The 24,251-nt window shown below is 53.6% G+C and overlaps 2 protein-coding genes and 1 long non-coding RNA gene across 4 annotated transcripts; 2 read left to right on the forward strand and 1 right to left on the reverse strand.

The window, feature by feature from the left end:
* Nucleotides 1-772: 772 nt before the first annotated feature.
* LOC138987819 (uncharacterized) lies at nt 773-6,249 on the forward strand. The gene is made up of 3 exons (XR_011464112.1): nt 773-853; nt 3,535-3,706; nt 6,156-6,249. It is a non-coding gene; the product is annotated as an uncharacterized lncRNA (long non-coding RNA).
* Nucleotides 6,250-6,368: 119 nt separating this feature from the next.
* On the reverse strand, nt 6,369-11,522 carry WNT10B (Wnt family member 10B). 2 transcript variants are annotated; one of them, XM_070369972.1, is made up of 5 exons: nt 11,298-11,522; nt 9,843-9,962; nt 9,452-9,720; nt 7,344-7,717; nt 6,369-6,827 (listed from the first exon to the last, which is right to left on the reverse strand). In XM_070369972.1, the coding sequence occupies exons 1-5, from the start codon at nt 11,375-11,377 to the stop codon at nt 6,369-6,371; spliced, it is 1,302 nt and encodes a 433-aa protein (XP_070226073.1). In that variant the 5' UTR covers nt 11,378-11,522. The 2 variants fall into 2 exon arrangements, with proteins under 2 accessions (XP_070226073.1, XP_070226074.1); XM_070369973.1 differs by lacking the exon at nt 11,298-11,522 and adding an exon at nt 10,841-11,105.
* A 6,059-nt stretch (nt 11,523-17,581) lies between these two features.
* On the forward strand, nt 17,582-20,593 carry WNT1 (Wnt family member 1). Its single transcript, XM_070369974.1, has 4 exons — nt 17,582-17,685; nt 18,435-18,688; nt 19,344-19,609; nt 20,105-20,593. The coding sequence occupies exons 1-4, from the start codon at nt 17,582-17,584 to the stop codon at nt 20,591-20,593; spliced, it is 1,113 nt and encodes a 370-aa protein (XP_070226075.1).
* Nucleotides 20,594-24,251: the final 3,658 nt, after the last annotated feature.

Consider the following 24,251-nt stretch of genomic DNA (forward strand, 5'->3'; position numbering starts at 1 on the left):
TTGATCATCCTTCACCAACTTTTTAAAAAATAATACTTTACTTTTATTGGCGTATAGTTGATTTTAAGGGCATCCCTGGTGGCTCAGATGATAAAGAATCTGCCTGCAATCCTGGAGACACAGATTCCATCCCTAGGTTGGGAAGCTCCTCTGGAGAAGGGAATGGCAACCCACTCCAGTATTCTTGCTAGGAGAATCCCATGGGCAGAGGAGCCTGACAGGCTACATTCCATAGGGTTGCAAAGAGTTGGACATGACTGAAGCGACTTAGCACACATAGTTGATTTACTAAACTAATGTGTTAGTTTCAGGTATACAGTGAAGTGATTCAGTTATACCACATATATTTGTTCATTTTTAGATTCTTTTATCATATAGGTTATCATTCATCCTTCACGATTTTAAGTTAAGCTCCTGCTGACTTCACATTCTAGGGTTGTGTTATTCTCCAGGTTAAAACAAAAGCGAAAACAGACTGGGATAAGAGGAAGGGATTGGTGAATGTATATACCAGGGATTGATGAGGACAAGGAGTAGACAGAGTTATCTACCAGTCTAGTTCTTCTTGGAAGGAGACAAGAAATAAGGCCCAAAAAATCAAATTTAAAAAATCGACAATTTTGGCTCAAGCTTTAGGGAAGAGCCATGTGTTTCCTTATACATATGGTCCAAACTTACAATGGTTCCACTTAATGCTTTTTTTTTACTTTATGATGGTACAAAAGTGATATGCCTTGAATAGACTCTGTGATTTGAATTTGATCTTTCCCCAGGCCGTGTGGTATGATTTTCTTCTGTGATGCCCAGCAGTAGCAGTGAGTTGCAGCTCCCGGTCAGCTATACCATCACAAGGGTAAACAACTGACACACTTACAACCACTCTGTTTCCCACTTTCAGGATAGTATTCAATAGATTACATAAGATATTCAACACAATTATAAAATAGGCTTTTTGTCAGATTATTTTGCCCAACTGTAGGCTAGTGTAAATATTCTGAACATCTTTAAGGCAGGCTAGGTTAAGCTATGATGCACTTTCGACCTTAGATATTTTCAACTTACAATGGGTTTATTGGGATGTAACCCCATTGAAGAAAGTAGGGAAAACCACTAGACCATTCAGGTGTGACCTAAATCAAATCCCTTATGATTATACAGTGGAAGTGAGAAATAGATTTAAGGGACTAGATCTGATGGATGGAGTGCCTGATGAACTATGGAATGGGGTTCGTGACATTGTACAGGAGACAGGGATCAAGACCATCCCCATGGAAAAGAAATGCAAAAAAGCAAAATGGTTGTCTGGGGAGGCCTTACAAATAGCTGTGAAAAGAAGAGAAGGGAAAAGCAAAGGAGAAAAGGAAAGATATAAGCATCTGAATGCTGAGTTCCAAAGAATAGCAAGAAGAGATAAGAAAGCCTTCTTCAGTGATCAATGCAAAGAAATAGAGGAAAACAACAGAATGGGAAAGACTAGAGATCTCTTCAAGAAAATTAGAGATACCAAGGGAACATTTCATGCAAAGATGGGCTTGATAAAGGACAGAAATGGTATGGACCTAACAGAAGCAGAAGATATTAAGAAGTGGCAAGAATACACAGAAGAACTGTACAAAAAAGATCTTTACGACCCATATAATCACAATGGTGTGATCACTCACCTAGAGCCAGACGTCCTGGAATGTGAAGTCAAGTCAGCCTTAGAAAGCATCACTACGAACAAAGCTAGTGGAGGTGATGGAATGCCAGTTGAGCTATTTCAAATCCTGAAAGATGATGCTGTGAAAGTGCTGCACTCAATATGTCAGCAAATTTGGAAAACTCAGCAGTGGCCACAGGACTGGAAAAGGTCAGTTTTCATTCAAATCCCAAAGAAAGGCAACGCCAAAGAATGCTCAAACTACCACACAATTGCACTCATCTCACACGCTAGGAAAGTAATGCTCAAAATTCTCCAAGCCAGGCTTCAGCAATATGTGAACCGTGAACTTCCTGATGTTCAAGCTGGTTTTAGAAAAGGCAGAGGAACCAGAGATCAAATTGCCAATATCCACTGGATCATGGAAAAAGCAAGAGAGTTCCAGAAAAACATCTATTTCTGCTTTATTGACTATGCCAAAGCCTTTGACTGTGTGGATCACAATAAACTGTGGAAAATTCTGAAAGAGATGGGAATACCAGACCACCTGACCTGCCTCTTGAGAAATCTGTATGCAGGTCAGGAAGCAACAGTTAGAACTGGACATGGAACAACAGACTGGTTCCAAATAGGAAAAGGAGTACATCAAGGCTATATATTGTCACCCTGCTTATTTAACTTCTATGCAGAGTACATCATGAGAAACGCTGGGCTGGAAGAAGCACAAGCTGGAATCAAGATTGCCGAGAGAAATATCAATAACCTCAGATATGCAGATGACACCACCCTTATGGCAGAAAGTGAAGAGGAACTAAAGAGCCTCTTGATGAAAGTGAAAGAGGAGAGTGAAAAAGTTGGCTTAAAGCTCAACATTCAGAAAACGAAGATCATGGCATCCGGTCCCATCACTTCATGGGAAATAGATGGGGAAACAGTGGAAACAGTGTCAGACTTTATTTTTTTGGGCTCCAAAATCACTGCAGATGGTGACTGCAGCCATGAAATTAAAAGACGCTTACTCTTTGGAAGGACAGTTATGACCAACCCAGATAGCATATTCAAAAGCAGAGACATTACTTTGCCAACAAAGGTCCATCTAGTCAAGGCTATGGTTTTTCCTGTGGTCATGTATGGATGTGAGAGTTGGACTGTGAAGAAGGCTGAGCGCCGAAGAATTGATGCTTTTGAACTGTGGTGTTGCAGAAGACTCCTGAGAGTCCCTTGGACTGCAAGGAGATCCAACCAGTCCATTCTGAAGGAGATCAGCCCTGGGATTTCTTTGGAAGGAATGATGCTAAAGCTGAAACTCCAGTACTCTGGCCACCTCATGCAAAGAGTTGACTTATTGGAAAAGACTCTGATGCTGGGAGGGATTGGGGGCAGGAGGAGAAGGGGACGGCAGAGGATGAGATGGCTGGATGGCATCACTGACTTGATGGACTTGAGTGTGAGTGAACTCCGAGAGTTGATGATGGACAGGGAGGCCTGGCGTGCTGCGATTCATGGGGTCGCAAAGAGTCGGACACAACTGAGCAACTGAACTGAACTGAACTGAGAGTGGGCTCCCGGAGAAGGCAATGGCAACCCACTCCAGTACTCTTGGATGGAAAATCCCATGGGTGGAGGAGCCTGGTAGGCTGCAGTCCATGGGGTCCAAAGAGTCGGACACGACTGAGAGACTTCATTTTCACTTTTCACTTTTATTCATTGGAGAAGGAAATGGTAACCCACTCCAGTGTTCTTGCCTGGAGAATCCCAGGGACAGGGGAGCCTGGTGGGCTGCCATCTATGGGGCCGCACAGAGTTGGACACAACTGAAGCGATTTAGCCGCAGCAGCAGCAGAGTGGGCTCCATGATACCTCCACATGATTTTTCTTTCCATTTCTTTTCCTAGATTTTTTAAGGCACACACCACCAGATTATGCCCTCACACTGATCACCAAAATTATGCTTTGCAACTGCCCTTGCCTCAACCATACCAAGACGCCTTGTGAGACTCTGATAGGAGGTGACACCTGTCAGTGTTCCTGCCCAAGTCTTCAGATCCTCTCAAGGTTGAGTCCCAGGTATGATAGAAGGAAGGAAATGGTGACAGTGTTGTATGGTTAGCAGCAAGTCCCAAGGTATTTGAATCAGGACTGATGAATGGAACTAGAGAATCTTCCAGCCCTGCTATCCTTCACCCTCTGGAGTCTGGAGAGGGAAGTGTCTATTGCAGCATTACTGGGTGCTCCCTATAGAGCAAACAGGAGCACAGACAGGAGGGTTGCTGCTCAGCTAGCAATAAGCCAGCCACTGCCACTCCCCAGCTCCCCAGCCACTTGAAAGGCTAATGCTCTAAGGGGAGAAGAGCTGTATCCAGAGCTGAAGGAGGCCGAGAGGCCTGACTGCAATTGATCAGTCTTTCCCTATCCCTCTGGCTGCCATTGGCGCTAACCAAGGCTGAAATTTTAGCCACCCGCTCTGTGGGTTGCACACTCCCCCTCCACCACTGACCCCAGGCCTGGGCCTGAGCCCAGTGCGTGTGCCGGGAGCAGGGGTGGGGAGGGGAGTGTTGGCCTCACTGACAAAATCCATTTGGAATTTCTCAAGGTTGTGGTTTGGGGCTTCAGTTTGCCACAGAGTGTGTCTGACGAAAGAAGAGAGAAAGCTAGTAAGAGAAAAGGAGCCAAAGAGAGCACAGAGGAAGGAACTGGAGGAAAACCGAAATAGTCCTGCTGTGATTTCATTGGCCATTCTCTTCCCTCTTCCTGAGTGTGAGAAATTCCTAGCCTGGATGTTCCTTATCATTATTTTCCCTCATATCCTATGTCTATTCTAGCTGCATCCATCTCTCTCCTGCTGTCCCATGCATACACGAAGCTCAGTCAGTGCCTAAAGGCCTACCTCCATCAAATTTCCAAACCAAGAATTCTCAGTGTGCAAGTGAAAATTTAGGACATCAAGTTTTACCATAAAGTACTACCCTAAACCAACACCCCTTGCTGTCTTTCCTACCTTGATCCTACCTGATTTTAAGGGTAATTGGGGGCAGATAAAGCTATTGCCTAGAGGTGTGAAAAGGACTATTTCTACATCTCCTGGCCAAGGAGATGACCTGACAGAGTCAGCATCCTGCAACCCCATAAACAATCAGTTATTTGTAAAGTTCTAAATTTGTGCTATAGCTTCCTTTTCTGAATTTAAAGATGATTGTTTATTTTCAATGATACTTGACTAGGAATAGAAAGAAAGTGGAATTGGAATAAAAGAAGTTCTGTTTTCTCTAGTTATGGTTATCTCTTAAAAGATAAAGGAGCTATTTTGCTGAGATTAAGTGCAAAAGAGCTCTAATAAGGAAAGACAAACTACATATGCAAATAATTCAGGGGGATAGCATGCTGATTTGGCTGGTTTCCAGAGTAAAAAACTCCCAATTTTGAGAGTAGGAATCCTTTATATATGTTTCCCGTTAGTCTTGCATCTATCATCAAGTTCTCCAATTTGGAACCACAGAGAAAAGCACCTGCCATTTTTGAGTCCAGGTTCAATGGTGAGACATCTTCAGGACCTGAAAATCCCAGAACAGACGTGACCTTACTGTGTAGGGTAGGTGTCAAAACAAACCACAGCCGAAGAACCAAATCTGGCCCCGCAGTCCATTTTTGTGAATAAAGTTTTATTGGACATAGGCATGCCCGTGAGTTGAGGAAAAAAAAAATCCAAGCCCTGTTATAGGGCAGTGGCCAAGGCAAAATCTGGAGGCGGAACACAGAGAACCAGAATGGGGCCTATGTCTACCTCTTGAGTCCCTCACACCTAGAAGTCCCCCTGCCCCACCCAGTTTTTTCCACACTAAAAATTGTCAACTGAGTCACCTGAAGACCATTTCAAATCCTTTGTGGAATGGGGCATGATATACATAAAGTCACTGAGTGTGGGCGGGTAAGAGAATTCACCTGGAAAAGAAGCCAGGCCTGGGATCCCAAGTGTGGCTAGAAATATCACCATCTATAGTCACCATTCCAGGAACTTAATTTATTTTTATTACAAACAAGAACCAAGAACAAGTCTCAGTACAATAAATTAGCCTTTCCCACCCCTCCTGCTGAAGAAAGAAAAAGAGGCTCAGAGAGTCTTGGGTAAAATTCTTCCTTTGGAGGGTTCCCTTCAACATCTGAATAGGGGCAGACAGCTTCCCTAAGGGCCTTGACAGACAACTTTCAGGGTTTTTGAGTGCCCTGCACCGTGTCCCTTCCCTAAGAAAAAACCTCTCTACAACCGGCTCCTATGACTCCCTAAGATGGGGTCCAGGCTGCAGTAGAGGAGTTTGGAAACAGCAAATAGGAGTGAGAGGTCTCTTTCTGGATATAGGTTGTATGGCTCCACACAATGCTGGGGCTATCCCGCAAAAGAAAAGAGTGGTCAAATTATAGGGACTCCCCAGCCAAAAGGAATATGAATATGAGAGTTAAAGGGACCCCAGGTTGGGTGGCTGGGAGAGCAACACAGTTCATTTCATCTTCTTCCATTCAGGTGTTCAAGGAGCAGAAGAGGGTGACAGCTCCCTGACAAGGCCCTCCTACTGTGGGGGAGAAAGCCACACATCACAGACTCCACCTGACCCAAAGCTGTTTCCAGGTAGACACTTTGAGCTGCCAGGGGCCAAGATTGACCCTGGACAGAAATCAGAGCAAAAGGCTGCAAAGGTGGCCCTCCCCTGCCCCAGCCCCGCAGTGAGGCTGACCCTCACTTACACACATTGACCCACTCTGTGACCTTGCACTCGTCACACAGCACGTAGCAGCACCAGTGGAAGCGGCAATTACAGCGCTCGACTCGGGTCTGCCGGAGCACGTTGTGCCCTCGGCCACAGCACAGGCTGCCACAGCTACCCAGCTGGTGGCTCGTCTTGTTGCAGGCCCGGCCCTGCGTGCCTGGGGAGCCCACAGTGGGGTCTCGCTCACAGAAGTCAGGAGAGTTCTCGAAGTAGACCAGCTCTCCTGAAAGGCGACGGGGCCGAAGACGGGGTTGAAAGGCTCCGGAGTTGCGGTTGTGAGTATCAATGAAGATGGCCCGGTCCAGCCGCTCCCTCAAGGCTGCTCCCACTGCCCGGAACTCTGGGGGTGCCCTCCAGCACGTCTTGAGCTGGCAGCTGCCTGACGTACCATGGCACTTGCATTTCCGCTTCAGGTTTTCAGTTACCACCTAGAGCATCAGCGAGGAAGAAATGAGAGGGGAGGGCAGCAAATGGACAGAGCACAGAGGTACAGGAAGGGGAGGGAGCAGAGAACATGCAGGAACAAACAGAGGGAAGAATGGCAAAGAACTATCAGAAGAGAAAGGGCACCGTGGGACGGCTAATAGCCCCACTCCCTCGTTTCATGTTGGAGAACGGAAGCCAGAGCAGAGAGTAAATTGCCCATCTTCAACAATCAGCTGGTTACAGAGATTTGGCTGATAACTAGTCGGCAACAGGATTCAGCTCCAGTTGCCCTGACTCCCAGTCCAGTGCTCTTTCCAGAGTGAACACTGGTAAACCAGGGAGTCTAGCCCAGAGAACCCCTAAATTCTAGGGAAGGCAGTGACTTGCTTGGCTCCAGGCCACCCCGCAGGTAACAATCACCCCCCACAGCTCATCCTCTTGTGCTGCTGTGCCCTCTCAAATCTAGCCAGGCCTTAAAAACGCCAGGAAGACCCAGGACAAGTTGCGCACACACATACCTGACGCCCCACCCTGTTGTTGTGGATCCGCATTCGTGCCTGGATGTCCCGAGGAGCTTCCCTGGAATCCAAAAAATCCCGAGAGAACTTCTCCCCGAAGTCCATGTCATGGTTACAGCCGCCCCATTCCCACGTGTCCTGGGGGCCAGGGCTGGGACCGGAGCCGGGGCCCGAGCTGGGCAGGGAGTGGGAAAAGCTCTTGCCCCGCGATAGTGCCTGCAGCTGCAGCAGTTTCGCCCTCAGTCGATCCTGCTCACCACTGCCCTTCCAGCCACAGCCACAGCTCACCAGCTTGCCCAGGCTGCAGGCGGTGGCTACCGCATGCATGACCCCAGCAGCCAGCATGGAGAAGGAAAAAGCGCTCTCTCGGAAACCTGGGGATGAAAGGGGTGTGGATAGGGGTAGGTCTGACAAGCCACTGAGAGTAAGGAGGCCAAAGGAAACAGCCAACCTGCAATTCCAGAATTTCCTAACTGACTCCAGATCCTGCCTTTACCAGTTAAGTAGTTTAGGAGCAAGTCACAGGAGAAGGAAGGGAACCTAAAAGCACAGAGTCTCAGTTTCCTCATCTATAAAGGGAGAGGATGAATTGAGATGATCCCTGAGGCCCATTCTTGCTCTGTTTAAGTCTGGGATTGTCAAGTGTGGATGAAAGAGCTAGGCTAGAGGGAAAGACCCCTGGGGATGAGAGATGACTAAGAGAGAGTCCTTGAGGTCTTTGAAGATATGTTCACTTAGTTCTATATCTGAAAGCCTTAGAAATTCCCCAGCTCTGCAGGTGGGATGGAAGCGGAGGCCTTGGTTTTGTGTTGTTGTTTTTTTTAATCAAGGTTATTTAAATCAGTCTTTTCACCAACTTACCCTCCACCAGCCCCAAAATCCTCAAAGAGTTGGAGCTGTGGAGCTGTCCTTCCTCTTTCCAGTTTCTAGTTTTATATTTGCCTGTTAAGACTGCCCCTTGTATTTATCCTAACCTGTTATTACTCTGTAAAATGCTGGGAGAGGGAGAGAGGTGGAGGTGATTCTCCCTAAGGTCCTCTTAAAATGTTGACTTCTTTGTTATGTTTTGGGAGTCACAGAGGCTCAGGATGACAAGCCTTCCCCAAGCTTAGATAGACATGCTTCCCACTGGGCCATCAAAGCCTTCCCCTATGCCAGGCCCTGTAGGAAAGCAGCCTCCCTCTCTGGAGCCTTGAGTGGATGTGAGCACCTCTTTAGGGGCCAGGCCTCTCCCGTCCCAGGATGCAGGGCTCCTGGCCCAGCCTCCTGATCCCCCAACCTCAAGCCTCCAGGGGTGAAGCTGTTTTCACAAGTCTTGGGAATTCCCCCGCAGATGGCAGCTGCCTATTAACCCCATAGTCCCCAAAGTATTGCCCCCACCCTTGGGCTGAGCCTGAGATGGATGTTTACTCCTTTAGGGAGTAAACTGGGGCATGGCCTGGCAAGAGACAGTGATGCACTTCCAGACCAGGGCCCCTAGGCCAGGCCCCACAGTGACCTCCTGTGGGGAACACCTCCAGTGAACACCTCCAGTGCTTCCTCACCTGCTCAAGTGAGAGCCACCTGGGGCCCCCACAGCACTGAGGAGGGGGATGCTCCCCGGCTTCAAAGCCATCGGGGTCTTTGTTCCCAGCTTCTGCTCCTGGGAACCCCAGTAATTAGGGGAGAAGGTTTAACCCTTAAACGGTTGGGGGCGTCACCCCACCCCTGCTGAGGCTATGGGGACACCAGCCTGGGCTTGTCCCATGCAGAGAGGAGGGGCAGAAAAATTGGGGGACGGGGAGGAGGGGGGCATTTAAAGCTTCTAGGGCTGGGGGCATCACTTGCTCACAGGTGCAGCCGAGATCAGCTGGGCGGAGGCAGGAAAGGGGGGCCCTGGGGTAGGGGAGCAGGGACCCAGCTGCCTTGCCGGCAGCAGGCAGGTGGAAGTCTGAAGCACGGGGCCCCAGACGGGTGGCCAGACCCTACTCCGCGCAGCTCCGGGGGGGAATTCCCGGAGAGGCCCCTCCCGGAGTGGTGAACCAGTCCCTTCCCGCCTCCGCTCGCGTCGGCGTGCCCCCCCACCCCCCAGCCCCGGCGGCGGCTCAGCCTCGCCCGGTCAGGCTCACCGCGCTTGAGGATGGCGCTGTGGTGCGGCAGGCGGCCGCCGCCCTCGAGCGCCGAGCAGTTCCAGCGCTGGTCCCGCAGCTGGTGCTGGCACTCGTGGACCGCGATGTGCAGGCCCTGGAGCGCCGACGCCGTCACGTCGGGGCTGCGCAGGCACAGGCCCAGCTGCTGCTTGCTCAGGCCCGACAGCGTCAAGCACACGGTGTTGGCGGTCAGCGGCGGCTCGCCGCCGCCCGGCAGCTTCAAGCCCTGAATCTCATTGCCGAGGGCCCTGGGAACCGAGAAGGCGTCTCAGGTCTGCGGTCCAGGCCTTCGCGCCCCCTCCGACGTCTCCCGACCGGCCTCTAACCCAGGGCTTTCTCTCACGGGCTGGGTGACAGGGGGACGGCTCACCGACTGCACAACGCCAGGAACAGGAGACCGGCGAGGCCCAAGGGCGGAGGCCGCGGCCGGGGCTCCTCCCGCATGTCGAATCCCGGGCCCGAAGGCCCCGATGGGCAGATCGAGCAGGGCCTGCAGGACAGGGACACTTGGGGAACGCTCCAGAATAGGGTGGCTCACCCGGGCAACCGAAGGATGCCCAACTCCCGCTCCTAACTCACCAGGGCCACTCCACTAATCCCGCTCAAACAAAACAGTAAGATCACGCCCTTGATTCCCTGAGTACCTGGGCCCTGGAAGAAGTATGGGCCTAGAAACTGGGACTTACGCCAGCGTCCTGGAGCTCACCCAGCCAGACACAGTGCCCGGCACACTGACACACTCACGTGCAAACAGCTGGATAGTCTCACAAACAGCTCTCCATTACCCTGTCCACTGCTCCCTTTTCAAGGGCCCCAAGATTGGCTTCCCAGGCCCAACAAAGCTTCACCCTCTCACGCTCAGGAGGCCTAGGGGCAGGATTGAGAGGGGGCGGGGTGGGGGAGTGTAGTCTCCAAGTGCCATCTAGCAGCTTCCCTGAAAAGGGTGGAGGAATGGGCTCCCCCTCCCACTCTGCCCTTTGCAGCCCCATTAGGGAGCCAGGGGAGGCTCCAGGTGCCACAAGTCTGGGAGGGGACCTTGCTTCCCTCTTGAAATGGGCCGTGGTGCCGGCTGAGTCCTTTACTTCGTCTGCTACTTTTCCTAACTACACGTTCCTCTCCTCCTGGCACTGCCCATCTGGTCCCCACCAGGTCCTCAGCCTCAGCCCCCACCCCTCCGCTCTCCACTCACTGGCCTCCAAATCTAGGGCCACTCCTTTATTTGCTAGGCTTTTATCTCTGGCAATATCCCGGGCTCTCTCTGCATCTCTGCGCCCCCGTGGGCGGATGCGTGTCTGTCTGACTACCAGAGTGCTTGTCGCGTCCCCGAGTGCGAGTCCCTGCCCTCCCTGCTTTCCCAATTCCGATTACCTCCAGCTGCTCTGGGGCCGAGTCTGCCACAGGCGCGGTTGGGTCGCCTGGGCTCGAGCTGTTCAAACTGTGGGGAGACTGCGTCGGGTTCTGGCCCCTCGGCAGAGCCGCATTCTTCCAGGGCAGGGCCACTCCTCTCCGCCGCTTCCCCAGCGCCGCCGCGGCCGCCGGGAGGAAGGGAGGGAGTGATCGAGAAAGCTAGCGAGCGGGCAAGCACAGAACTGGGGGCTCTGGCTCTACTCGCGCGGAGCTCACCGGCGGCTCTGCCGCGGCTGACAGAGCTGCGGCCCCTCCCCGAGCCCGGGGCATCCCCACCCCAACTCCTCACACCCCCCGCCTTGACCCGGGGAGCCCAGCCGCTCCCCCTCCTCCCGGCGTACTCACACACCCTCTCCCCCGACGCTTGGGTTTCAGGCTTGGCCCCACCGAAGGGGGAGGTGGCCAGAGTTCCACTCACCTGCTCTGGGACCGCCAAGGCTGCAAGGAGGGTGTGGCGACCCAGACTAGAGAGCCAAGCCTCTGGTCCCCAGTGGTCATGTCTCTTTGCCTCAGTTTCCCCCACCGATAGCTGAGTGACTGGAAGGTGCCTTTGACCAGATGAAGACGGAACTCAGATCGAACTTGCCTGGCTTGACTGGCTTGGTCTCCGCGCGACAGCCTGGGGAGAGCGCACTGCAGGGCAATCTGAGCTGGCGGGAGTAGCTCCCTTCTGGGTGGCTTGGCTTCCGCCCACCTCGGAGCCCTACGCCTGCCCCTTGGGAGGGGTCAGCTCTGGCCTCAGAGTTTGGCTGTGGCAGAGGTTCCGGGAGCTCCGGAGATCTTCAGCCTGCCCCTGTGCTTCCTTCGGCTCACAGGCATCCTTGCCAGCAGAGGTCCCCTGCCCTTCCTAAGATCCCAAGTCGCCACTCCGGGGTGGCCCATATTCCTGCTCCAGACTCGCAGACTTGCTTCACGTGGAAAGAGGAGGGATCCCAAACTGAGCCCAGCCTGAGGACAGCCAGGCAGAGTCTGATCGTGGGTTGCACGGACGGAGGCAAACCACCCTAGGGAGTTCCAGTGGCAGCGAAGGGGTTAGGCGCCACTGCGCTCCTGCCTGACTCACCCTCCCAGCTCTAACCACTGTGGGCTATTTTTGCCAGAGAGGGGCCCCAGGCTTCCCAGCCGCCCCCCGCCCCTGCCAGACCGCAGCCCAAGGCACGGCTGGCCCCGCGCGCCCGAGGCTGGCACGTTGACTCAGAGACAGGCCCCCCGGGGAAGAAGAGCCACGGGGTTGAAACCCACAGCCACAGTCATCTCTTCCTTGGTAGTGGCCATGCAGCTTTCCTGGGCAGCCAGCCTCTAGTCTGTGTGGCTGCAGGTCTTGCCCTGGGCTGCAGGGGGCACTGCTGTCTAGGGGGCAAAGCCGTCTGAGAGAGATTAATAACTTTTACCTGTAGGGATATTTATTAATCACCTTTATGTGCCAGGCCGCAGGCAGGCTGGGGAGGTGAAAGTACCCTAATTCCTGACCCCGGACAGCTGTGATCAAAGAGGGGTGCTTTTATCTGCTTTCTCACCTCTGGGTGGAGAGGGGAATAGAGGAGAAGCCCTACAGGAGAAGGGGCTCTTGTCCCTGCTTCCCGTTTAGGGGCCAAGAACCAAACCATGTGTGGCTTTTGAGACCACTAGAATCTGCACCCTATCTTAGTAGCTTTTGGATCCTGTCCTTGTCCTTCCTGCATGTCAGCCTGGAACTTTACCTAGGTCCCTGGAGGAGGGGAACAAGGTTTCCCATGCTCTTGGACACTTGCATTTTTCCATGTGACTCCAAGTCTCCCTCAGGTTTCAGACTGCTCCTTCTGATTTTACCCTTGTTGGGCTGTGGTATAGTCAGGTGCCAAGGAAGGGCCAGGGTCACAGCTACTACCACAGATTCCAACATCTTAGTGACCCCCGGGCTCCCCAGGCTGCCCTGTCCCAAATCCAAAGACCCATACTCCTGTTTCTTTCCCAGGAGAAGCCCAGCTCTGGGACAGGAGGCCACAGGCAGGCAGACTGGGTGGCCTGAGCTGGCCCCCAGTGCCCTCGGCCCGACCGGCTGGCCTGAGCACTGACCCGCAGGCGGCTGGAGGGTGGTGGGGCAGGCGGGGCCTGGAGAGGGCTGTGGGTACACACCCATTGCCTAATACCCCAAGCACGCGGCCAGCTCCAGGAAAGGAGAGGGGCGGGAACCAGAGAGACCTTGACAAGGGTTGGGGCCATGACAGCAGGGGGAAAGTGAGGGGCTGTCATTACTTCAGAGAGGGAGTGGGAGCAAGCTGGTCCCCCTTCCCCTGCGGGGAAGAGTAGGGGGCTGACTTCCCATCATAGGGCTGGACATATCAAGAGCAATCTGAGAACACTGGGACTCTATAGGGCGGGGGTCAAAGAAAAAAGTGGGGGTCCCTGGAGATTGGGGGATCCAGCAACTGAGGCGGTGGCTAAAGCTGAGTGCAGCCTCAAAAGCCTCCTCCTCCTCCCCCCGTGTTTGCCTTGGCCCGGGGTCCCGTGTGACTCATCTATTGCTGAGCTGCTGATAGGGGCGGCCAGGCCCAGGGAACCCAAATTATAGGCCCTGGAGGGATGGATGCACCCGCGGCGGCGGTGAGCTCAGCTGTGCTGCCCACCCTCCGCCTCTCACGCCTTCTGCTGCAGCACCCTGGGCCACCACCCAGAGGCACCAAAGCGTTCGCAGCTGACTGCACTGGACTTCAGAGAAACCCCCAACACTCAGCAGTTGCCCCCCACATATCAGTAAAATTACCCACGACAGAACTTTGCACCCTTCTCCACCAGAGGCTGATGCCTTCCCAGCCCAAAGAGGGAGTGCCACCTGCTGGTGCTTCAAAAGAAGGTAGGCTCCTCTGCCCACAGCTCTCAGCCCTGGTCCCCTGCTTCCCCCCAAGACCCCCATTTAGGTAAAGCCCCTCTCCCTTTGGATATCTCTCTCTCCAATTCCTATTTTAAGAGGGTAGTTTACTACTGACTTTCCACTTTAAGCCTTTAAAGGTATCCATGGTCAAAAGTGATGCAAAAAATAAATAAAGCAGAGTAAAGGAGATAGGTGGCAGAATTCCATTTTATATAGGGGGAGGAGTGAAAGGGATGTGGAGGAACAAACATATGGAGATATCAGGGAAGGGCATTCCGGAAGACAGAAAAGTGAGTGCAAAGATCTTGAAACAGATACTTCCTTGGTATGTTCAAGGAATTAGCAAGGAGGCCAGTGTGGCTGGAGGGAGGAACCTACAGGGGTTTTGAAGACAGAAGAGCAGGAGTTTCGTTTTCTGTTTTTTTTTTTTGACTGATTTGACTTAGAGTATAAGAAAACAGACAAGTCAAGGATGGCTCTAGGGTTCTCATCCTGTGCAACTCAAAGGATGGGGTTGCCATTCACTGGGATGGGGATGACTGAATAAAGAGTAGGTGCAAGTGAATAACTGGGAGTTTAGTTCTGGATATTGTACATTTTGAGATGTTTATTCAAGTGTTAGATGTGCAAGTTCAGAGTTCAGGGCCAGAGATAAAAGTAGGGAGTATGAGACTGTATAGTTCACCAAATGAGTGAGTGTAGACTGAGAAGAAGTTCCAGATTGAAATGGGGTGCAGTCCAATGAGTCATGTAGAAATTGGGTACAAAGGTGGGACCAGATAAAGAGACTGAGAAGGTGAGCAGTCAGGAAGGTAGGAATGGTGTTCCAGGAATCAAGTGAGACTATTTCAAGGAAGAAGTGTTCAACTTTGTCTGCTATTCCTAAAAAGTTTGTTAGGATGAAAACTGAGATTTGACAGTAGAGCAAAATGCAGGTCACGGATGATTTTGAGGAGGAAATGCAGTGGGTTCAAAGGTGTGATTAAGGTGGTGGAAAGAGAGAATAAAGAAAAGAAACTGGCACCGGGGTGATTAAAGCAACACTTTGAGTTGTGCAGTAAAAGACAACACAGAAATGGGGCACACTTAGGTAGTAATGTGACGTCAAATAAAGTTGTGGGGTTTTTTAGATGGGAGACATTATGGCATCTTTGTAGGCTGATAGGTATGATCCAGTAGAGAGGTAAATTGATGACATAGGAAAGGAAGAGAAAACAATTAATAGGGTGATGATTTGAGCTAAATAAATTTGGGCCAGGTCCTGCAAAATTTGACCAGCCCTAGAGCCCTCCCACTCTTCCCCACTATTCCTGGTGGGTGAGATAGTGGAACAAAGGATATGGAATCCTTCTTTCCTCCCTTCTTACTTGTGCTTGTCACCAGTGGCCACAGACAGGACTGCCCTGTCTTCAAGCCCAGGTCCCTCCTTCATGGGGTTTTATCAACCCACTAAAGCAAAAGATGTGACCCAGGCCCCAGTGGGAAAAACTCCTAAGGGACAAAGGGCAAGCTGCCCATGGTACACTATCTACTTACTTGAGCCGTCTGTGCTGGGTGGCCTCCGCAGGGGCCACTGGCTTTTAGACCTTTGGAAGATGCTAAGCCAGTACACCTTGTCCCTCAGGGTCAAATCCTTGGAGGGGCAAAGGGCCTGGGAAAGATATTCCCCTGGAAAATAACCTCCATCAGGTTTCATTTGGGTAATATGCATCCTTTTAAAATGCCCCAGGAAGTGCCCCAGGAAGATTCATTAAACTTATTAGGCATTTATTCTTTAGAGTGATTTGCCTGCACTGGCAGGGAGGCCTGATCATTTCTGGGCTTGGAACTCTTTGGGACCAGGCCTGATACATTACTCAGTCAAAAAAACATCCTAAAGTCAGGGAAGATGAAAAAAGAGAAGATCAAAAGGGAGGCAGGAAGATCCTAAAGACCATTTCTATTTATCTCCCAGTTTGGTGAAGGGCCCCCAGCCTGCTACTGCTGTACAATCACAAGCAGCCATCAAGGTGGAAAAAGCATGGGGTGTGAGTCAGAACAGTCTGGGTTTTAACCTGGCTCTACCGTTCATCCCTTTATTAGCTGCGAGGCCCATGGAAAACTGCCTAATCTAGTTTTTCCTTTGTAAAATGGAGAGAGAGAGGAGAGATGTAAAGGAGGAGATCCTCCTCTTCCAGGGGCAAACTGCATGTGTTGGCGGGGCCTGATAACCAGGCTGGCAGTGCCCCCTATACCCCACACGGGGAACAGCAGCCACTCCTTCCATAGGAGGCAGAGGGGCCCTGAAGCTGAGAGGATGTAGGGAGGCATGTTAGGGTTAGGTATCCCAGCATGGTGAGAGTGAAGAGAGCCAGAGTTTTAGGTGGAGAAGACAGAAACTTGGTGGAAATTTTCAGAAAGAAGCAGAAATGTGGATGCACAGGTTCTCTGCTCTGGGTTCAGTTTAGTCAGCAGCCCTTCTGCTCCCAGCCCCTCCACACACACACCTGACATCTAGTCTAATGCCTGTCTTTTCTGAGCCCAGTCTGAGAGTCACCGCTGCTCCAGGCCTCATCCATTATGATGCCACCTTGGTTACAGGTTTTGTCCCGTGCCCCCAGTGACATGCACAGGTTGACACATGCCATGGGGTGACACACTATAGGATGACACAAGGTACACAGGGCGAGAGTGACACATATATGCATATTTAATCTCCTACTCATCCACCCACCTCCACACACAGCTCCAGACACTTCCTCGGTCAACCTTCTGGGTCTCTCCTGCCCACCCCCTTCCCGACACATAGGAGATGATGCACTGTCCCAGGGGGTGTCTGTGACAAGATGACTCGATGATGCCTTCTGACCTGAGCTAAATTCCAAGATTCTTGAGAAAGGCTCCTAAAATCCCTCCTCAGAACATGGAGTTTCCGTACATGAGGACACACACTCATGGGTGTATGCACATTCTCACATGCAGTCTCATTTACAACTCTCCCACTTAATGCACACACTGGCAGGCATTTGTGCACTTCTTTCCTCCCACAAGTACAAACCTCTGCTGCCTCAGGTTTCTCTCCATGATCGGGCTCTGTGTGCTCAGCTCATCCCCCAACCCCAACCCACCCCTGGGATTTCCCTGACCACAGCCCCAACCCCACCCGTCTCCCCCTTCTCCTTCCCTGTTCAGCCGTCGGGGGTTCATGGGCAGGGAGGCGTCTCCCCAGAGTTGCTGCCCAGAACCACAGCTTTCCTTCTTCCACTCAGGATGGGGGACCGGGGTGACGTCGAAGGGACAGCCCCACAGTGGGCAGCGAAGTGGCTGAGCTCCTAGCCGTTTGTCCCCGCAGCACACTGGTCGCTGCGCCCCCTGGCGGACTCTGGTCCCCGACGGGCTCCGGACGCGGAGAGGACTGAGGCGGGCGCGCGTGGGAGGGCGTCCCAAGGGGAGGGGTCGGCGGCCAGTGCAGGTCTGGAGGCGGGAGCCACCGGGCAGGGGGCGGGGGTGAGCCCCGACGGCCAGCCCGTCAGCTCTCGCCTCAGACGGGCGGGAGCCACGGCCCCGCTCGCTGCCCATTGTCTGCGCCCCTGACCGGTGCGCCCTGGTGCCACAGTGCGGCCGGCGGGGCAGCCTCCTATCGTCACTTCAGCCAGCGCCGCAACTATAAGAGGCGGTGCCGCCCGCCGTGGCTGCCTCAGCCCACCAGCTGGGACCGCGAGCCATGCAGCCGGTCGCCCGCCCCCAGGGCTGTTAGAGCCAGACTGCGAACTCTCGCCACTTGCCGCCACCGCCGCGTCCCGTCCCACCGCCGCGGGCAGCAGCCAAAGCCGCCCCAACTGCAGCATAGAGCGGGCAAGGGCCGGCAGGCCATGGGGCACTGGGCGCTGCTGCCTTGCTGGGTTTCTGCTGCGTTGTTGCTGGCGCTGGCCGCTCTGCCTGCAGCCCTGGCCGCCAACAGCAGTGGCCGATGGTGGTAAGTGAGCTGGTGCGGGGTCGCCACTTGTCTCGGGGCACAGAGCCAGGGGCCAGCCCCATCCAGCTCCCACGCTCTGGGATCCGTCCGCAGACAGACTTCCTCCAGCGCTCTGACTTCCCTTTGAGACACCGAGGGGCGCTCTGGAGCGGAGCTGGTCCAGAAATTCCAGCTCTGCTGAAGTGGGGTGAATGGTCCGTCCGGCGGCCCACGATACTCCAGGAGGGGAGCCCTCTCTCATCTAGCATTGCCCTTCTTCCAAGAACCCCCAAACGAGCTTCACGGTGGTAGTCACACTACAGGGCTTCCCAGCCTCTGGAGAGAAAGGCCAGGCGTGCACTCCGAAAGAAGCCAATAAGCGGGTGGAACTCCCAAGCATTTCACGCCTTGGGTGGGCATGGACGGCAGGCCAGGATTTGCGAGCCAGACTGTCCGGAAACAGGCTCTGAGAGCCAAGGTGAATATCTAGTCCCTGGGCTCTCCATCCCTCCGCTGACCAGCTCCGGGCGCAGCCCGCAGTCCCCGAGCAGCCCTAAGATTCCTGGGAACACAAAAGTCTGAAAGCCAAGTCCTTTCAAACTAGTGAGTGCCTAAGCGCGGAATTGTTACCTTATTATTGATTTCTCCCCGCTCTTGTGGGCAAATAGCTCCAGGAAGAGGACAGAGCGAGCATGACCTTTCTGGTTAGGGTTAGGGTTAGGGTGCAGGTCCCCTTCCAGAGCTTGAACTCCTCTCATGCATCTCACCAGGGGCATCGTGAACGTAGCCTCCTCCACGAACCTGCTGACCGATTCCAAGAGTCTGCAGCTGGTACTCGAGCCCAGTCTGCAGCTGCTGAGCCGCAAACAGCGGCGGCTGATCCGCCAGAACCCGGGGATCCTGCACAGCGTGAGCGGGGGGCTGCAGAGCGCTGTGCGAGAGTGCAAGTGGCAGTTCCGGAACCGCCGCTGGAACTGTCCCACGGCTTCGGGGCCCCACCTCTTCGGCAAGATCGTCAACCGAGGTGGGTACCCCGCAAGTTGATGCTTCCGGGGACCAGGGGAGCGCGGGGTCACCTCAGGGCACGGGCGGGCAAGTGCAGGGAAGATGTCTGGGGCATCTGCAGGGTCACAGAATCAGCCTGCCAAGAGCTTCATGCCAGCACTAGCTCTGGGCCAGACTCGTTCCACCAGGAGGTTTCAACCCATGTGCCTCGGGCAAGAAGCTTAGCTTTTCTGAGCCACTGCCCCAGCGAAAGGGAGTGCTGAATGGTGGACGCTCGCTGGCCACCACTTTTCCGCAGTCCCTCTAAAAGAAGCCTGCGAGGCTGCTCTCTTGCCTCCAGCCCAGCAAGGCTTGCATCGCTGATGTGAGCTGGAGAGTTCTTGGCGGTGCAGAATTCTTCCGCTCCCCTCTATTCTCTTTTCCCTCCGGGGCTGCCCCACTTGCACCGAGAAGTCAAAATGAGCCCGGAGTCTCAGTAAAGCGTGATTACAAGTGTGGACGAGGTAGCGTGCCCACACACGTGCTTTCGCGGGGAGACCAACTTCCCAGCACAGCCGGTCGCCAGGCTTCCAGGACTCTAAGGGCGTGGGACTCAAAGGTCCCAAGGCCTCCCCTGAAGGTGCAGGCTGCACCCCGCGTGCCCCCTCGCTGATCCCCTCTCCCATCCCCAATAGGCTGTCGGGAAACAGCATTTATCTTCGCCATCACCTCGGCCGGGGTCACCCACTCGGTGGCGCGCTCCTGCTCAGAGGGCTCCATCGAATCCTGCACGTGCGACTATCGGCGGCGCGGTCCTGGGGGCCCCGATTGGCACTGGGGAGGCTGCAGCGACAACATCGACTTCGGCCGCCTCTTCGGCCGGGAGTTTGTGGACTCGGGAGAGAAGGGGCGGGACCTTCGCTTCCTCATGAACCTTCACAACAATGAGGCGGGGCGCACGGTGAGCCTGCTTGAGGGTGTCCGCACCCGAAACGGAATGGCAGGGATCTTGGAGTCCCTGCCTTAGGCTAAGCTCGAACTTGGGAAGTAACGGTCGGTGTTAAGGCTAGAGGTTAGGCTAAGGAATCAGGCGAGGGCGTCCGGAGGGCGCGGGGGCTTGGAGGGATTCACAGAATGAAAGGGATAGTCTGACAACGGAGAGGTTAGAAGTCATGTAATCCATGGACTGTGTTGCCTACGCCCGCCACTGTTCAGGTTCAAAAAATAAGGCTGAGAAGCAAAGACAGATTCTCCGGGTGGAGCAGAGTTGGGTTTGGTGTCCAAATCTCTGCGGGGCATTTCGTGGCTCCCTGCCTTTGGGCTCGGCTAGGCCTGGGCCTTTGCTGAGATCCCGGCGACGACCAGGAGGGGGCGGTATCCGGGAAGGTGGCTCTGGCTCTGACGGCGTCCCGGGCCGTCCTTTCTTCTTCTTCTTCCCCACCCCCCGCCTCCCTAGACCGTGTTCTCCGAGATGCGCCAGGAGTGCAAGTGCCACGGGATGTCGGGCTCATGCACGGTGCGCACGTGCTGGATGCGGCTGCCCACGCTGCGCGCAGTGGGCGACGTGCTGCGGGACCGCTTCGACGGTGCCTCGCGCGTCCTCTACGGCAACCGCGGCAACAACCGTGCATCGCGGGCGGAACTGCTGCGCCTGGAGCCGGAGGACCCGGCTCACAAGCCTCCCTCGCCCCACGACCTCGTCTACTTCGAGAAGTCGCCCAACTTCTGCACGTACAGCGGACGCCTGGGTACTGCGGGCACGGCGGGTCGCGCCTGCAATAGCTCGTCGCCCGCGCTGGATGGCTGCGAGCTGCTCTGCTGTGGCCGGGGCCACCGCACGCGCACGCAGCGCGTCACCGAGCGCTGCAACTGCACCTTCCACTGGTGCTGCCACGTCAGCTGCCGCAACTGCACGCACACGCGCGTACTGCACGAGTGCCTGTGAGGCGCTGCGCGGACTCGGCCCCTGGGAGCACTCTCCTCAAGCCCACCCCCAGATTCACCACTGGCACCTCAGACCCGGATCTGCGCCCACCCCGTCCCTCCAGCCACACTCCGGGATTCCTACTACCTATCCCATCATTTCTCCCACCTCCTCAGACCTGGGGACTCCTGAAACCACTTGCCTGGGGCGGCATGAACCCTCTGGCCATCCTGATTGACCCGCCCCCGGACCTACCTCCCTCCCTCTCCGCGGGAGACCCCCTTGTTGCACTGCCCCCTGCTTGGCCGGGAGGTGAGAGAAGGATCGGTCCCCTCCCCAATCAGGGTCAGCTCCCGACGCGAAGCTCTGCCTCCTCCACCGGGCGCAGCGACCTGCCTGCTTTTCTCCTTCCTTCTCTTTTAACCTCCGTTTTCTCCAGGTCCCCACATGCCCTTCCCCTTCTCCTGTCAAGGGTGCACACCCTGAACACACACCTGGGCATCAGGGCCTTTCTCCTCCCCACCTACAGCTGAAGTGGGAGGTTCCGGGGTGAGAGGGCAGCTGTGGTGATGTGGAAAATGACGTTGGGGACCCGCGAGAAATATCGCCATTCTCCCAGCCTCTGTCATGGAGCCATTGAACAGCTGCGAACCATGCCTCCCTCAGCCACCTCCTACCCTCTTCCTGTCCTGCCTCCTCATCAGTGTGTAAATAATTTGCACTGAAACGTGGATACAAAGCCACGAGTTTGGTTGTTGTAAATAAAAACTATTTATTGTGCTGGGTTCCAGCCTGGTTTGCAGAGACCACTTCCCTCCCCAACCTAATTCTTCTCCATTCTTCTCTCCTTTTGCTCTCCAGCCTTTTCTGACCCCTCTTTGTCTCTCCTAGTTTCTCCAAGATGCCTTTGCATTCCGGAATCAGTATTTCCTTCCACTGTAGCTATTAGTGGCTCCTCGCCCCCCACCAATGTAGTATCTTCCTCTGCAGAATAAAATCTCTATTTTTATCAATGACTTGGTGGCTTTTCCTTGAATCCAGAACACACTATTGCTTACCTCCTTTAAACAAATAGGATACATTGTTGAGGGACTGTTTTCCTGACTCTGGAAGAGGACTCTGACATTCTGTCCCTTGGATGACCCTGATGAGGCCACTGGGGATCCAGGTCTCCAGATGAACCCAGTCAGAAGCCAAAAGATGCTACAGGGTCCTTCTTCCTATTTGAACACCAATTGGCTGTATGATACTGTGAAAGTCCATAACTTCAGTTTCTTGCCTTGCTGAGTGGGGATTAAACAAACAAACTTGGAGACCCTGCCTTTCCTATGTAGAAGAGCTGTTGTGAAAATCGCTACAACTGAGTGGTAGCTATGATGGTGTTCTGAAAAGAAACCAAAGAAGAAAGAGAAACCCAAACAGAAAGGATACTGTGGCTCATGGGTGTAGAGGTTTTGGTCCCCAAAGCCTCTCTGGGCCAGCTGTGGTCAGGGTGTTGGGCAACGGGGAAGCCACTCTCCTTCCCAGGACAGGGAAATGCCACATTAGGACATCAACTTCCAAACCTTGGGCTACAAAGAACAGGTGAAAAGCTGAGAGAGGATAATGGGGGAGAAGAAAGGAACAGCAGGGTTAGAATCCAAATAGAGGCTAGACTTTAACCAGTGTAACTGAAAGGAAACCCAACTGTGGTCCATAACCAAACCATGAGGTTAGCCATTCCCATAGAAAGCCCAAATGAGAATTCTGTTACTAACAACACCAACATGATACCTCTGTGTGCATTTCACCAGATCGGAGGGAAGAACTAATTTCTCCTACAGCCCGAAAACCTCTCTCTAACTCTAATCCACTCCCTCTCCCTAGGATTAGGTCTAACCTTAGCCTTAACCTAACTTCAGGCAAACACTAACTGCTTGCTAAGCTCTAATGCCAGTCTCTAATCCTAACACTTCCCCCGCCCCAGGGGAGGGCTTGAAGGACAGGGGGAGCTATGAAGCACCCCACCCCCTAAGGGCAACGACTGATCCCAGCCTACTGGAGAATTTCCCCCTCTCCCCAGGACTCTTTGCTGTTGTTGCTGCCTCCCACCTCCCTGGATGTGTGAACTCTGACCCTTGTTGGCCTTTGGGATATGTGTGGGGGTAGGGAAGTGGAGCCAGGAGCTGCTCAATCCTGCAGTGATATATCCCTTTTCCTTTCTCTCATCCACCAAGCTAGCACCAGTTCAGCTTTGATGGGCAGTTGAGGAAGAGGAATAGAAATCTTACTGATCCTGGGCAGAAGGTACCTGACAGGGCTGCGTGTCCAGTAAAGAACCCCCTGCAATAATGTCCAGTCTATAATCCAAAGAGCTACTAGATCCCCCCAGAGGCAGGAGAGGAGGTGTGGGCCCCTGCCAGACAATACCCAGATTCGGGGAGAAGCAACAGGGTGAAGAGTCAAAGGGTTGGCAGCTGTCCCCAACCACTCTCACCTAACTCCTAACACTACGAACTAGAATGAGTATCTGCTTTCAGGCCTGGAAGCTGGGGGGGGGGGGGGGGCGGGGCGGCTCTGAGCTGCGCCGACACATAGGAGCTGGAAGAAGGGCAAGGAAGAAGTGAATCCTGTTCTGGTCCTAACTAGACTTTCAAAAACTCCGTAGCTTTCTGGGCTTCAGCTGCTTTGTCTATTCAACAGGGATGATTACTGGCACTTAGTCTTCTTCAGGAAGGTGATGAGGTTCAGACAAGATCATGTACATGGACGTGAAATACAGGGTCATTTGAACACTTGCTGACATCTCTTCTGTGCCAGGGATATGCCAAATGCTGGGGATATAGTGATGTATGAGCCATGGAGCCTGCTAGAAGTATACAGTCTGGCCAGGGAATCAGGCACATCAAGATATTGTCAGGATAATGGAAGCAGTGCTGTGAAGGCTCAATGAAGTGTAAAGCCCTCTGCACAAGCATGAAGTTTAAAGACAGACTCCCATACTCATGTCCTCAGCATGGAAGTCCTTTACTTCCAGCCACAGGAACTTCAAGGGAGGGGGTAGGGAAGTGCAGAATGGGGCTGGGTCCTCAAAGGGACATGTGATAATAAAGCAAAAAAAAAAAAAGTAAGCAAAAGAAAAAAAATTTTTTTAAAGCAAAAGGGCTAGATCTGCAAAGCACTACCTAGGAGCTAATTATTGATTAGGATCACATGTGCCATCCTCACACGGAGCAGGTAAACCCTAGGGAGGAAAGCAGCAGTGCCCAGAGCAGGCCCAGGCGGGGGTCACTATCCTCCCGCCCACCTCTGACCTTCAGTTGGGATCCGAGACTGGCAGGGACCCCGGACACAGGCTTGGCTCAGTGAGTGAGGGAGGCACTGGTCCTGAAATATCCTGGGGGGAGCGGAAAAGCTGAGAGGACTGAGGCTGCACAGTCCCCAGGGGGTCAGCAAGCCGGCACCACACACACCCTGCCACACGCACCCTGGAAAAACCCTGTCAGTGGGGCTGCAAATACCCCAGGGTCTAGCACCCCCCACCCCCCACCTCAGGCTGGCTCAGTCCTCCTCTCCAGGCCAGAGGGAGAAAAATAACAAAATGAGGAGAAAATAAGCTGTTTGGCTGTGGTGTGAGCAGGAATATCCATGCAGAGCTGCCCACCACTCACCCTTACTCACTCTTTCCACACCCAGCCAG

The sequence above is a fragment of the Bos mutus genome, chromosome 5 (genome assembly GCF_027580195.1).
Source record: "Bos mutus isolate GX-2022 chromosome 5, NWIPB_WYAK_1.1, whole genome shotgun sequence".
In the NCBI taxonomy this organism is placed as follows: Eukaryota; Metazoa; Chordata; class Mammalia; order Artiodactyla; family Bovidae; genus Bos; species Bos mutus.